The sequence below is a fragment of the Perissodus microlepis genome, chromosome 1 (assembly GCF_051167445.1).
Source record: "Perissodus microlepis isolate ML-2025 ecotype Zambia chromosome 1, ASM5116744v1, whole genome shotgun sequence".
Taxonomy (NCBI): domain Eukaryota; kingdom Metazoa; phylum Chordata; class Actinopteri; order Cichliformes; family Cichlidae; genus Perissodus; species Perissodus microlepis.
Genome location: NC_140461.1, coordinates 4,379,020 through 4,394,933, shown reverse-complemented (window position 1 = coordinate 4,394,933; position 15,914 = coordinate 4,379,020). Strand labels below are relative to the sequence as shown.

The 15,914-nt window shown below is 41.0% G+C and overlaps 1 protein-coding gene across 1 annotated transcript in view; it reads left to right on the top strand.

Annotated features, from left to right (window-relative positions):
- Positions 1-15,252, top strand: part of mmp15b (matrix metallopeptidase 15b) — a 31,640-nt gene extending 16,388 nt beyond the window's left edge. The window contains exons 5-10 of the mRNA XM_084927345.1: positions 2,664-2,825; positions 2,953-3,149; positions 5,829-5,967; positions 9,069-9,219; positions 10,833-10,951; positions 12,081-15,252. Of these exons, the coding sequence (XP_084783471.1) occupies positions 2,664-2,825; positions 2,953-3,149; positions 5,829-5,967; positions 9,069-9,219; positions 10,833-10,951; positions 12,081-12,589 (1,277 nt within the window). The 3' untranslated portion in view covers positions 12,590-15,252. The remainder of the gene's footprint in view (positions 1-2,663; positions 2,826-2,952; positions 3,150-5,828; positions 5,968-9,068; positions 9,220-10,832; positions 10,952-12,080) is intronic.
- Positions 15,253-15,914: the final 662 nt, after the last annotated feature.

The window sequence follows — 15,914 nt, the reverse complement described above, 5'->3', positions numbered from 1 at the left end:
GAGGAGATGCACAAAATAAGGAATCTACAGCGCCCCCCCTTCTGTTCCACGTACAGCAGTGACATCACCAGTACACCAAACAGCATGATGTCACTGGCACCAATCTGACCAATCTGTATGGCCAATTATAGGGTGAACAAAATGGGTAGGAAGTTCAAAGGTCACTCAGGCCGGAGCCTAGGGTGAAAAGCAACAAAGAGGTATTGACTGGAAGGGAAGTACCCAGCTGTGTGCTGGCTTCGCTTTAGAGATGAACTTATAGAATATGACGTGAAAAATGTAAACCTGGTTTCTCTCTATTTTTCTTTAAAAAAAAATCTCAAAGTAGTCTTTTGTTCTGAGAGGATGTTGGTCTGCAGTGGTCACTACGTCACAGCTGCACAGAGTGATATTATTGCAGTGGCAGTGGATAACAGGATGTCTTGGTGGGTTAAACGGGATAGAAATGCATACAGATTCATATCAGCAGTCATTAGCATGCCCGTGTGTGATTAATGTTTTAGATCTGAGGAGATTTTTGTGTGATAAATAGAAAAGAATGAACAGACGTTCCTATTCATTTTATCTGATATGTTACAGATATGTAGACTTGTTATACGTTGTTCAGTCATGTATGTGTAAGATGCTCAAGAATGCGTGTTGAATTTTCCATCATTCTGTACAAAGTTATACGTCCCCAGTTTTTTCATGAACTTTGATCATCCCTGTATGTCTGTAAACCAACAGTTTTTATGTATTGTTTAATATTTTGTGATTTATTTGGGATTTGTCATCTGTCAAAGACAATGATCAGTTTACCACCAGACAGTCCCCTTGCTCTTAGTTTGAAAGTTGTTAATCACCTACCACAGTACTTCCTTTCTCGTGTTTTGCTGTGGGCTTGCTGGTCAGGTCACAATGTTGTGGTCCTTGATGTCTCTCAGCTTCCTTGATTCTCTTATGGTCTCCTGTGGTCGAACAAACTCCAATTCCACCATCTTGGATTGCAGTTGGATGGATTACTCGGAAGATCGACTGCATGTTGGAGGGTCAATGTTAATAGAACTTGCTGCAAGTTGAAAATTACACTTGGTTGCAGATGAGGGTGGGCGGTATGAACGGTATATGGTAGAAACGATACAAATCTGGCGAACGGTAGAGATTTTGACTATACCGCTCTCCTGCGATAGCACATGTTGATGGTGTCATCAAGCTGCGCCTGTTTTGGTTGAAAGCATGGCAGCGGCTACAAGCAATATCATCTGCAAATTATGCCGGGCGACAGTAATAACAAAGAGAAGGAGCACTTTTATCGAGTGGAAAAACGTTAGCGTTCATCCTCTAGCTTCACTGTTTATATTATGCTAATATTATGCTAACATAGCTGTGTCACTAGCGATCACGTAGGACACAATTATATACCAGCTAGTCCAACTTCAGTAACCCTACAAAAGTCACTGCTATTTAGTTTCCTGTCTTCATTTATGTTGGAAGTGATAGCAGCTGTATGTTTTAATGTTTTTTAGAAATCTCTCAGTCAGAACATGGCATATCATGTTTAGGTGGAAACCTGCTTCCTGCTAACTGGATTTAATAAATTCTGTTTTCATGAATGCCTGGATGTTAAACTTAATTGTTACACCTGGTAAAGCAGCAATGCTGATCATTTTATTAAAGATGAAAGAATTTAGCTTTAGTTTTTAACTCTCAGTGATGCTGCAGTGTTTGTTTGACTTTGGGACCTAAAGCAGACGGAGTTTTGGACCCAAATTACTCCGCAGGGCTCCTGATTGCGGCAGCCGTAATGCTCCAACAATCCAACAAGTGGTGCGGCTTCGTAGCTTACCAAAGTTGTACTAAAACATTTTTGCCAGATTTCTGTGCGCTGTATACCACATAAAATCGGTTCAAGGTTAGTAAGCACAACCAGAATTCATAGATATGGCACATTAAAGGATTTTAAGTGCCCCTTATAGTGTGGAAAATACGTTATACAGAAGAACAGACTATATCGCGATATATATCGTTACCCCACATGCTTCAAATTATACCGCGATATGGCTTTTAGACCATATCGCCCAGCCCTAGTTGCAGATGTGCTTGCGAATGCTGTGGAAACTACACATTCTGCCTGGAGGATGTGAAGATGTGTGCACAGCTGGTGCACTGAAGTGTTGTGACTGTGGAGACAAGCTGAGTTTATAACACAGAACTCTGTAAAGAGTGTTGCGTTTACACTTTGATAACAACATTTTCAGGACTCTAACAATGACTGAACTCTACAACACCTACGCCCCAAGCAAACTGAGCGTTCTGTGAATTTAAGAATCTTGATACATCCACATAATCCAAGAAACTAAAGATCCAGACATCTTTGTTCTTCATGACAAGAAATAAAATCTTCACAACAGGAAAATCTCTATCTTAAAGGCTATTGTGTCTGATATTACAAATTTGTTAAATCCTCTGCCTATAAAAATCTCTCTATGTTGAGGGATAGAGATTGTGGAAACTTTAAGACTGGATTGAACCCACTAAGCAAGCACTGGGTGTGGTTTACTTTGTTGGGGGTTTCCATCTTGCATTTTGTACTGCAGTGCAACTTGCACTCGGTTAGCTTTTGTGAGCCCTTTATTTGTTTGCCTCTCTCCTCTTTTATTCTAACTTATCTCTTATTCATACAGGTAATGACCTCTTCCTGGTAGCAGTCCACGAGCTGGGACACGCCCTGGGCTTAGAGCATTCCAACAATCCTCTAGCCATCATGGCTCCCTTCTACCAGTGGATGGAAACGGAGAACTTCCAGTTGCCAGAGGATGACCGGCGGGGGATACAACAGATCTATGGTAGGAGTTTATTTTTAATCCTCACACGTATCTTTTAAATGATGCAGACATGAAATCTTATTCTTGATATTAAATTGTAACCAGTTATCCACTCAGTTTAAAGTATTGTGTCTGTGACTTCCTGAAGGTCCTCCTGACAGCAGTCCCACCCAGGCCTTGCCTACAGTGGCACCACGTCGCCCAGAGCCCAGACCACCTCAAACACCTCCCCGGCAACCTGATAGGCCCAGGACCACCGAAAGGCCAGATCATTATGGACCCAATATCTGTGAGGGGAACTTTGACACTGTTGCTATGCTCCGAGGAGAGATGTTTGTCTTCAAGGTAAATGGTTTGCGGATTAAGAAATTGAGAGTCTTTGTAAAGTTGTGAACATTAAATTCAATTAAATTCAATTTTATGCATATAACGCCAAATCACAGCAACTGCTTCAGGGCGCTTCATTAAGCAATACATGGAAAAGTTCTGCCACCATGAGTTTATTTCCAAGTATGACCTTCCTTGGAAATTAAGTCATCTTCCAGGAAAGGAGCTTTCATGACAACTCCACCGTTTCAATATATTAGTTATTATTTTCCTGAGAAACGAGTTACGACAAATGGCGTGCACGCAGCCAACAAGGGGTCTGTTTTCAATCAGGTGCTTGTGGATTGTAAACCCACGGAGCTGGTGTTCTTTTATGAGACTGAGAACAGTTAAAAGGGTTTGAGGGTTGGTCAGGTGTTTAAAGAGCCTCTGGGCCCACACAAAACATTAGCTGCGGCAGCAGTTAGATATTAACTGAGTCTTAACCTTTATAAGATTTGTCTTGTAGATGCTAGTATTTAAACTGATCGTGTTATTGGCTGCAGCTCCTCTCTCATTTATTATATAGGTATTTTGATATTATTTAATCAGCTTTTCCAGTACTTTTTCACTGTGCAGGTGCTGTGTGTTCAATTGAATTTATTGAATTTATTGAACTTTCAGCAGCAAGTAGGGCTCCATTTCATCCCATGCATTTCAGATCTTCTTTCGTCTGGCGTTGGTTTATACATAGTGCAGCTCTGCAAAGATAAGTAATTACATGTTTCCATGGGAGAGGCCAGAAAAGGTGTCCAGTGTTGATAGCATTGACTAGTGAAGAGAGCTGCAGATATTATACTGAGTGGGGCAGGGGACATGCAGGCTTTACTTTAAAGAAGCCTCAGTTTCACCTCCAGAAATGTTGCTCTGCTGTTTTGACGTCTGACATTGAATAGATAGCGAAATTGATCTGGGGTGTTTGCAGAGCTGAAAAAACACAAAGATGTGAATATTTCTTGCTTGTGGGATCTTTCATTTGCTTTGTAGTCCACACAGAAGACCACTGCACCCCCCGTCCCTCCCCAAATACTCAGATCAGTCCATGAATAGCTCCTGTCTTGGACTCTTAAGTGTGTGTGACACTGACCAGTCATTACACACTCTGAAATCTGACTGCCTGGACATATGCTACACACGGTCAAGCAGTTATATTTGTACTCTTGGGTTTCATCGCAGACGTTAATGTCTGTCTTCATGGGTTTCATTAACGTCATGAGACATTATTATTCATTGTCCAAAATTAACCAGTTCTTAATGAGCTTCAAAAATAGAAATTACCTGATCAGAGCAAATGCAGACAAAAAGCAATAAATATATATTCACTGGTTAGATTTATTCATGTGGTTATATCAAGGTTTGTTGATTTTGAGCTGTAATTATCATTTATTCAAATTTCTCTCTATCACTCCTCCCCAGCTTGGCCTGAAAGTTAATTGCAAGGTTGTAATACTATAATACAGTCATCTTTATTTCTTCATTTTTAGCCGAGGACAGTGAGGCTTTATGCATGGAAACATTGGTCTGTCGGTCAGCTTTCGTCCAAATTCAAATAAATTATATGACATTGGTTTTCTCTGCTATTATTCTGCACAGACAAAATTGCTCCCTGAATGAGTAGGAGTAATTCGGAGCACACCAGTTCCACTCTTTTCTCTATGGAGTCCTGTTCATTAAAGGAAAAAAGGTGCTGTCATTCTTCAGGAAAAGTTTCTTTCTTTTGTCCACTTCACAGCAGAAGGTCTCGACATAAAGAGAGCCAGCACACTGAGCAGTTCTCAGTAATGAAACTCCCACACTGAGATCTGCTCTAATATGGTTAATTCAGTAGGAAAGGACCTGTCCGACCAGACAAATGGATGAGCATCCAGTTGGATTCAGCCCTGTTCTGTCTCACTCACCAACACATCTCCAGTGTGTTCTGTACTGTGCCGCGCCGTGCTGTCTGCGAGTGTGTCCTGCATGAAGGACAAAACTAGCAGTGCTTGCCAGAAAGAAGCAGCACCCAGCATTTTACTGTTATAGCATCCAGGACAAGCAGGGCTACTGACTCACCAGTTATGAATGAGTCGAGGGGCTGCTGGTTAAACTCTGTCTGCTGCTTGTTTGCAGTAGATATGAGTGTTCACTAACCAAAGTGTCATGAAGGGTAAAAATATGCATTTTCTTTTTCTTTGTTTTGTGTCACTGACGTGACAAACAAACACCACAGTTCTTTATTAAAGTGCATCTCATGGCAGACTGATCAACAGAGAGACTGCAGTGAGGGAACATGATAAAACCAGCAGAGCAGAGACTGACTATTATTAGCCTGCTAGTGTTCTGCTATTGTTAGTTTATTGTACATTCTGGTCTAATTATCCTGCAGAGCTCAGTTTGCTTGGCATAGAGGACAAAAAAGCAACAGTGTATGTGACCTCAGCTGGGGTGACTGCATGGATGACTTGAGAAAATATTTCTTATTGCATCTTTTTGCATGTTCTATGAATAGAATTGTTTTTAAAGCTAAGGATGTGATATGAAGCTCTTCCCCTCCTGCACTCCTGTCATCGATTTACTTGGCAGTCATTGTATTTCCTTGAGTCTTAGCTAGGAGCGAGTTCTTAAAACTAACTGAAAAGATAAGAAACTAAGCCAAACTTTCGTACTGTGTCCCCTCAGGGCCGCTGGTTCTGGCGTGTGCGTAGGAACAGGGTTCTGGATAACTACCCCATGCCAATCGGTCACTTTTGGAGGGGTCTCCCTGGCGACATTGATGCTGCATATGAGAGACATGATGGCAGGTTCGTCTTCTTTAAAGGTAAGCCGATAATACTGGTGCACATACTGATGGATGCATGCTTCCTATTCTGTAGATGATGACTGTGATGACTTGTCTTGCACACTCATGCTGTTACTATTCTTACATGTATTCTCTTTTTGTAAAGGATTTATGTCACCTTGATACCAAATATGAGAAGTCAAATGGGATTAATTCAGTTTATTGCTTAGTAACCGTAAAGAACAATGCATATTAGTGGATGTAAGCCTGCAGTTTTCAGCCTCCAACAATCAGTGGAAACAGCAGAGATGACTGATTAGATTTTGGTAAAAAGAGGTCAAAGATCAGGGTCCCTTTGACCGCACATCCATCCCAATCACGAATGTGCTAATGAATGACTGGAGGAATTTATTTATTTATTTAATTTGGCACAACCATTCACTTAGACTCAAGACTGAACTGATTAGATTGTAGAGGTCAAAGGTTAAGGTCAAAATTCATAATAAAAGAATTCATGCATTGGGCATTTATGACAAAGCATCCAGGCTTGAGAAAGTAATTCTAGGTTATGCAGTTTAAAAAATAAAAAGATAAAAGTTAGATAAAGAGATAAGAGATGTGAGATAAACACATCTGTATCTAGTGTGTAGGTCCAGGTGTTATCATAAATCAGTCTGTCTCGCTAATGTCAGAGTTGAAATATTCTATTTGTTTCACCTTTATAGATCAGGTATTTACTTTTTCTGGACATATGGACCATAAATATATCTCACATAAACATGTGCACTCTCGTGCATAGAAAACAAAAAAAAACCCTCACATCTGGTTTCTTTTTTCAACCCGAGTGCAGTTTCAATCCATTATATGAGCAGTAAAACTGACTGCAGCTTTTTCTATCTTCTACAGATAATGTTAAAGATATCCTTAGTCCCAATTCCTTAAGAAAGCAACAGTACATAATGTGTTCACCATGCTGAGTATTAATCTTTTTTAGAACAGCTCATTATTTTGGCACAGACTCTGAGAGCAGCTTGTCTTTTACAACAGCGAATAAAGTTGAATGAAAAAAGAAGAACTCGGCTGCTTGATTCTGGGTGCTTCGGGCTTTCGGGCAGCTGTTGATAATGAGGAGAATGATGTCATCGGCAAGACTCTGCATAACATTTGGCGAGAAGCCATTAAGCAAAGGAAGAGTGAGACAAAGGAAGAGGAAAGAGGGAGGGAAGAAAGGAAACTGGCAGAGTATAAGATTAAAGGGGACAAGCACAACAATAGGATGCCTATTATGAACACCTGTATTTAAACCCATCGCATCAGTCAATACATTTACTTTCTCTGGTGGTGACTAAAGCAATCACTTATCACTGTTGTGCACAAGTTCTTGCAGACTTGTGAAATAGAGTTTTCAATCATGGGCCAAGAAACAAGCACAGCTTCAGGCACAACCAGCTGATCATAAGACAAGCCCACATCAGCTGATACCGTTCAACACCTCCAAGTTCCAAACCTCATATCACCTGCGCTCTTTATGGTGCTTTAACCTGTCCACAGATCCTGTGCATCTGCAAGCCACTTCTCAACCCACCTCAACTCAATCCTAAGTTTTCATGATACTTTGACTCAGTGACATATCTTTGTGATTAATGAGCAATATTATGTCCTACTACTTTGAATTGAAATACTAAAACAGGTTTCACTTAAATTGTGTGTCAATGCTGATGAATTTTGTGGCTCCAGCTAAGACATGTTTTGTTATAAACTCTGGATTATAGTAGTCCCAACTGTTGTAGCTACAAATAATGGCCCAAAAGGATTTTCTTCCTTTGGTGACTTTGGGATCTGAAATGTGGTTTTGAGTAATAGTAATGGCAACTGTTTTAATTCAGACACCAAATATTAACACTGTACATGTTTTTACATTAGCAATAAACTGAACTGTTTTTTGTTTATTATTTTATATCCAAACTAGAAACTAGAAGCACAGAAAAGCCAGCCAACCTGACAAATCAAACTAAAGCACAATGGAGACAGTAAAGAAACCCTGACACACAGTCTAGAGATCTGCTCATGCAGAAAAATTGCTGTTTCTACCGCTCCACCAGCCCTTCAATCAACCTGTAAGGCTCCTGGGTATATTTTTTCATCACTGCCCAATTTCTACATTCGAGCTCATCGCTTAAGCCAAAACACAAAGTCTTACGATATTCTGCTGTTGTACAAATATCCTGCATCTGTGCATTCTCTGAAATACAGTAATACATGGATGAATTGATGTTTGTATTATACTGATTTACTGTAGTGTGGTAAAGTAAATCTTTACTGTAAGCCAGTTGCACAGCTGTTGTGTTACCCAGAGGTTTCCCTGCTGCTCCGGTCCAAAACAAGGCCAGCTGTAATAGAAACAACATTGTTCATCCCTGTAGAAAAAGATTTCCAGGGGAAAAAAAGGCATCGGATTTTTATGTCACTGAAGTGCTCTGGCATTGCCTTGAAAAGCTGTGGAGTAAGTCATGGGATTTTACATGAGGGCTGTGCACCGCAGGAACCCTGGGAAGCATTGCGTCAACCTCTTGTTCTATCCAGATGCTGAGTGTAGAGCTTTCTTTTTAAATGAGGAGCAAGGGGCCAGAAGTGGGTGGATGGATGGGCGGGTGAGGGAAAGGCAGAATGAAGCCAAAAGGAGATGTAATGGTGAAACACAGTCCCCCTGTCAGATACTGTGAGAAACAATAAAACGTTCCCTTCAGCAACAAAATGTGCTTTAGCCTGACATGAGACAAGCCACTCCTTGTGCATAATTACAGGCCAAACCCAAACTCTGTAGTCAGGGATGTCGTACTCACTTCTGCTGAGTTTTTTTTGATTGCTTGCCAATAATCCATTATTGCATTCTTATTATTTACAAGTGTGTGTAAATGCTGGTTTGGTTTGTGGGACTGTTCTTATCCGTAATTGCTAGCAAATTAAACATGTGTGCACGAGCATTCTCGAAGGTTTATGATGTGTGGGTAACCATATATATGTCATATACAATGTGATTGTGTGTGGTAACATTTTCCATATAAGGGTAAGAGTGGATAGGGGAATGCTCCAATGTATACATCAGAAAGCATCACATAAAATTTCTCTCCTCTCCTCAGGAAACAGATTCTGGCTTTTCAGAGAGGCTAACCTGGAACCAGGCTACCCACTTGAGCTAGTCGATTATGGTATAGATATTCCCTACGACCGAATAGATACAGCCATCTGGTGGGAGCCATCTGGCTACACTTACTTCTTTCAAGGAGACAGGTAATATAGTCCTATACTCTGTCTGAGTGACACTGAACTGTGAGTATATTGCATTAAAAGGATATCAGTAGTTTGGTTGCTTTTGGCAAGTTTTTGCAGGGTCACTTGACAAATCAAATGTTTAATCTAAGGAGTGTTAAACACAATAGGGTCATGTTTATCACTGTGCAGCATCTCCTTTGTTTAACAGCAGTCCACAAATGTGTGGGAACTGACGTTTACAGACTCAGAGACCACTTGCTGAAATTTTCAGAGAGGAATATTGTCCCGCTCTTGTGTGACGTGGGATATGAGCTGCTCAACAGTCCTGGGCCTTCTGTGTTGTACTGTTCGTTTCATGATGTGCCAAACATTTTTAGCTGGTGACTGCAGGCAGCCCAGTTCAACACCCAGACACTTCTACTACAAAACCTCTCTTTGTAAGAGATGCAGTATGCAGTGTAACATTGTCTTCTTGAAATATATCATTTCTTCCCTTTTAAAAACAAAAAAGGGCATCTGGTGGGAACATTTGTTTCTGTAAAACCTGTAGAAAACGTTCAGTGCTAATGGTGCCTTTCGATGCTTTTAGAGGCTCTCCTTGTACACAGTCTTGTTATCAATCTGTTGTCCGTTAGCCTAATTAGTTGCTTCACCTGTTTCTTCTTAGTCCTACTTGCATTTCCAGCCCTTCGTTGCTCTCGCTGCATTTTTTCCGAGATATATTAATGTCCTCAAATTCAAAATTAGCTTTTTCATGAAACAGTGAAATGTGTCAATTTAAGAATTTGATACTTTGTGTTCTGTTGTTAATAAAATTAGGGTTTATGAGCAAATTATTGCATTCTGTTTTTATTGAGGGCAGCAATGTCTTGAAAAACCTAGTGATCAACTTGCACTCGTCCCAGCTACAAAGGTCAACAGCAATTTGTTGATTGGTCCAGCTTTGTTCCAGACTGGAATATCTCACCAGTTAGATGCTAAATTGCTACGACATCTAGTACAGACCGTCATGCTCCATAAATGATGAATCTTACTCATTTTGGCAGTCCACAGACTTTTCCTCTGTCACTATCATGATATCAGTATCATGATTGTAGTGAATTCACTCTCATCCTGGCTGATGTGAGATGGATTTCAGACATTGACTCTCTAGATTTTATAACCAAATACCAGCAGAAATAAAACTGTAAGAACAGCATTTTTTTTCACTCATCTGTTTTTATTCTATATAGAATAAAAATCTACTCCTTTTGGAAATCATGTTTCAGTTACTCAGAAGCCATCCATAAACCTTGTTGTGAGCTGATTGATGTAGGAACTATTTTTAACTGAACTACACCCCGTAACCGTACCACTGTGCAGAAAAGCTCATGTCAAACATACTTTCTTTTCACTACCACGAAGTGAGTGGTTTGACTTTGGTGCGTGAAAATACACGCCCTGAAGGTTTATATGTGTACAGAACGCTCACAGCATATTAACTCACAGAACTACAAGTATTCTGGGGAAGCGGTACTGTGATATGCACTCTGTGCAGACCCAGCATGTAGTGTACTGAGGAAGACGTCTGCTCTGTTCTTGTTTAGACAGTTGATAAACAGTATCAACCTTCTCCCGCTTTCTGTCTTCAGGTACTGGCGCTTCAACGAGCAGTCTCGCTCAGCTGACAGAGGCTACCCGAAGTCAATCAGTGTCTGGGGAACGTCAGTGCCCTCTAATCCCAAGGGGGCCTTCCTCAGCGATGATGGAGGTGAGCGGTGTAGTTTCTGTGTATGTGTGTGTGTTTGGAAAGGGGAGAAGAGGGTCTGTGGCAGACTGAGACATGCCTGAAACAAAGAATCAGGGTGTGGTCAGTCATCAGGAGATGGGGGAGGGTGTGGGTGTGATTTTGAGCTGACATGTGAAATGCTTCTGGCTTTACTGTGCATTATTGGAGAGGAGTATTCAGTGTCTTGACTCCTAGGGACGCAAATTTATAGTTTACGAGTTTCATGTAATTGAATTATTTTGAATTCTATTCTTGTCTATTTGAATTATTTTTTGCTCACCATGTGTTTAACTTGGTAGCTGACTTCTATTAAGAGTTGTTGTGCACACTCTTGTTGAGATCGTTTATGAAATCACTGATTTCATAAAACGTGCTGTTTTTAGTGGCTGTTCTTCAGTTGAATGGCGTTCAAAAGCAACATCAATTCATAAATAATAGATGAAAACTAGACCAAAACTGCATACTTTTATAGCATACAGTTTGTACTTCCACCTCTTTGCTGATGAAGAGAGTGCAAACAGGGATTCTTCACCTGATTGCCTCATTGAAGTCCCTCAGCTTGTTAGTTTTATTGATTTTAATACTATAATAATCCAAAAAAGGTGATTTTGAGCTTTGCTATGATTGGATTTATTGAACATTCTGGGTGGGGAGTTCTTTTTCTTTGCAGATATGTTAGAAATAAGCAATTATTGGACTGACAATAGCCACTTGAGTAATTTTAATTGCCTCAACTGAACAGAGAGAATTTAGAGTAAAATATTGAAGTTATTAAAGCAACAGTTTGACTTTTTGATAAATATATTAATCTTATTTTTTTGCCAAGGGTAAGACAAGAGGCTCAATATAATTTAGATTTTTTTTTTTAAAAAATGATCATGTTAGCGTAGCTCAGTATAAACCTTCAAATTATGGAGAAACCACCTACTTCTCTCTAATGGGGAACAAATACAGACTGTTATTCTCTCTAAGATGTACAAATATCTTGTTTAATCTGTGCAGCTGTCAGTTATCTGGTAACTCTTTAAAGATCTCTCAAAAACTCTAATTATTCTTTTAGTCATGCTTTAACATTCTTTGTGGGCTCATGTTTTCTTCATTTATATTTCAGCATACACCTACTTCTATAAGGGTTCCAAGTACTGGAAGTTTGACAACCACCGTATGAAAAGCGAACCGGGCTATCCAAAATCCATCCTGAGAGATTTCATGGGCTGCAGCGTGGACCTGGATCCCGACAGAGACACGGACACAGACTCGGGCCGCAAATACCCAGACGTAAGCCGCCCGCCATTTAACCCCGACGCAGGACGTGACGGCGACAAGGGCAAAGACCGGGACGGAACAGATCGCGGGGGAACGGACAAAGACAAAGGTTCAGACGGTGACAAAGATCAAGACTCTCGCGAGGGACGTGAGGAGAAGACCAATGAGGTGGATGTGGTACTGAAGGTGGACGACAGCCAGGAGCGGACCATGAGCATCCTGATGGTAACCATCCCACTGGTCCTGGTGCTGTGCATCCTGGGACTGATCTATGCCATCATCAACACGCTGCAGAGCAAAGGGGCACCACGCCTGCTGGTGCACTGCAAACGCTCACTTCAGGACTGGGTCTGACCCCTGATGTTAGGTCTTTGAACGCTGAACTTGATTTAAACCTTAGATGCCCCCTCCTCCTCTAATCTAGCCCTCTTCCCAGTGATCCATCTGTCTCCAGTCTCTGTGCTCAGTGGCTCCTGCAGCTCTGTGGTAGTAGATCCATGCAAATACTGTAATGATACATACACACAAACTAGACGCGAGCGTAACTTATGTCTTACATTCTCAAACACACACACGCACACACACACACACACATAGACACACACCTCTCTAACCTCCTCCTGTCTCCCATGGTGCTCTACAATGCAGTGACTGTAGTCTATTTATATGAGAGAAGTTTGCACATAGTTTTGTTCTTTTTGTTTTGGTTCATTTTATGTGACTTTTTTGTTGTTGTTGTTATTATTACTTCTAAACCAGGAAGGCCGGTCTATTCTCTCTCACATCTCTGCTCCGCCCTCCTCCTTCCCCTAATCTCCGTAGGGGCTTTTTCCTCGCTAATAACCTGACATCAGCTTATGCTATCTCAGTTGCCACAAAAGGAAGAAATTCAAAGCATTAAAAAGATTTGTAGACAGACCACAGTGCTTCAAGTGGGGTCCAGAAGGGTTCTTTCCTTCCTCTCATCAGCTCCGTGTTTCTTGTCTTTCCTTTTCTCTGCAGGAGAATCTGTGAAGAGGTGTTTTGGGACCTGCTACGAGCTCAGATATTATTCTCTTTGACTCTTGTTGATGGTGATTAGGGTGTGATTGTAAGTCTGAAGGTTAATTCAGAGTTCAGATTGTTAGTCAGAGGAGGGCAGGTTTGTTTTTAAACCATTAAATCTTATTGTTGCAGTCTCTCCTATTTATGTTAATAATAACTCTGTATTGACTGTGAGATCTGAGAAGGTTACATGTATATCAGTCAAACAGGGTTTAAACAAACAAGATAATAAAGCCAGAGCTGTGCGGCTATTACATACTTTTAATTTCTTGTAACCTTCTGGTGAACATATTATTTATTTAGACAATGCAAAGTAGTGAAAAAAGACATTTTGCTAGGTATATGATACAGTAGCCTAAGACTGACAATTGGCTATTTAACTTCATTGACAAACAAATCGATGCACTCTGCAGACACACAGTGTTACTCTGTCTATGTCTATATCCACTTTTGTCTCTGGAAAAAATTTAGTTTTCCAGTCCGGCAGCTAAAAGCTTTTAAGCTTTTCAACCTCACTCATGTTTTTTATGCCAGGAGACAGAATTAACTAGCAACACAGTCACATAATTCTGTAATCAACAGAGAGAGCGGTCAATTGGTTTTCTGTCCATGAATTAAGATTGCCTTAAGATAAACAGAATATTAACTTCCACAGTGTTTTATGTTACTGTCACGTTCTCTGTGGTTGTCTCACTGGTTGTTTCAGGCCATCATGTAGTCATTTTGATATCAGCCCGTATACTTTTATGATTACATTACAATATACAACATAACAGATAGAAACACTGGCACTGCAAATAAATTAACCCTTTAAGGTCAGATGACTAATGCCTTCCATATCTTGTGTTCACACTGATGGACAGTAGGTCTGCCTTCTTTCTTTCCCTTATTTGGAAGCTTGTCTTGTTAAAGACCTCTCTGGCTGAAAGGATAAATAGACTATAGAGGGGACCTCTTCCTTTAGTTCTCAACTGTGGGGCTAATTCTCAGAGATCCTCTTTTATGTCAAAAATAAGACCTGTCCTTTGTGCCGTGAAGGAGACGGACTAATAGTTAATGAACAAAGTCAGCTCACTGTGAAATAACACAGGAGGGAGAGCATCTGGGTGTGCGAGAGACATAAAAGGGGGAAACAAAGCTAAGGCTGTTACAGAGCATTCACGTAGTGCAGCTCGTCTACCATGCAGTACATAATGCATCTTTTACTGCTAGTATTATGTTAAAGAAACTTCTGGGATGATATGCAGTCTTACTGTAAGCACCAGGGTGGGCTCAGGCCATGAGGGCTTATGTGAACACAGACTAATCCTCCTCATCAAATAACAGCAGGTGTGCGCAAATGCCGTTAACCTCTAAACTAAACTTTGACCTTACTGAGTCAAAACAGTCGGCTTTCGTTTCATCTCTCAAGAAGGCATGCACAGAAAATTGCCTCTTTATTACACGGAGTTCTCAGTCTTTGTCTGTGCATTCAGACACACATTGGAAAATTGGTGTAAAACGGTGACTACGCTGATAAAGAGTCATGAAAGGCTAAAACCAGGTGTGGTGACCTTTTAAAGTCAACATTTTTCTTAATGGCAGCAATTTATCTCATCGTGATGAGTTTATGCCTGAAGATAAGGCATAAAATGAGTGTGTGAGTGAAAGTGTTTAGAGGTTTGATTTCAGACATAAATTGGAGGAAGGTTTATCTGAGGTAGCATTTAGAACTAAGCTGCCACTCTGACCTGGGGGGTGGGGGGTTGGCTCAGCTCACCCAGCTCAGGTTACACAAATGGGGAGGGTATCGAGAGTCTGAATTTCTTGCAGCTGAGAAAAGGAAAGGGGGAAGGAGGACTGAGGGAACACGCCTGACCTCGGCTCCCTGAGCTTGCAAAGTTTAGATCTCAGGAATAAGGAAGGGTGGGAAGAAGGAGGAGACAAAGAGAAGAGGGAGAGAGAGTTGGCAACAGCCCATGTGACCCAGATTCCCTTGCAAGTTCAGCAACAGTGCTGGCCAAAGAGGAAACTTTCGCTTACAGTAGGTGACAGGCCTCGTTTAAGAAAGCTTGTCAAAGTGTTTCACTTGTAGTTTTGTATAAGCACATGCATGCTTTAGAGCCTCCTTATTGGCAGCATTCATACTGCAAAGCCATTTCTGCCTCGGTGCCTTTTAATAAAGCCCACATTTCCACAGGTGAAGAATCAAATATTATAAAAGATTTTGAATAGTAGTTGGGGTCATTTCTGTGTTGCGGATATTATGGCAGACAGTCATGGGAGGATTTTTCTGTAGAACATTGTCAAATCCAAAACAATGTTTGGTGCCAGCTTTTTGCAGTTCTTGTCATTTTTTGGTTGAAACACATTAAACTTCTAAACTGGGCACCAGCACTCTGTCCATGGATAAAAGTGTAAGTGCATTGGCCTAACCTGATACTGCTGTTCTGCTAGGCCTCCCACTAAGAGAAGATAGGGCAAAGTGAGACACCTAAGTAGTCAGACCTGAAGTTAACAGGATACCCATACTGAAAGGAGGAAAAGGAAGAGCAAACTCAGCCGTCACCAGAAGTCTGGAGATTGATCTGAGGCAGGTCGATAGCAGTTGCCAGGAAACGGTGTCCCGTGTCCATCCCTCATCTCCTCACCATGA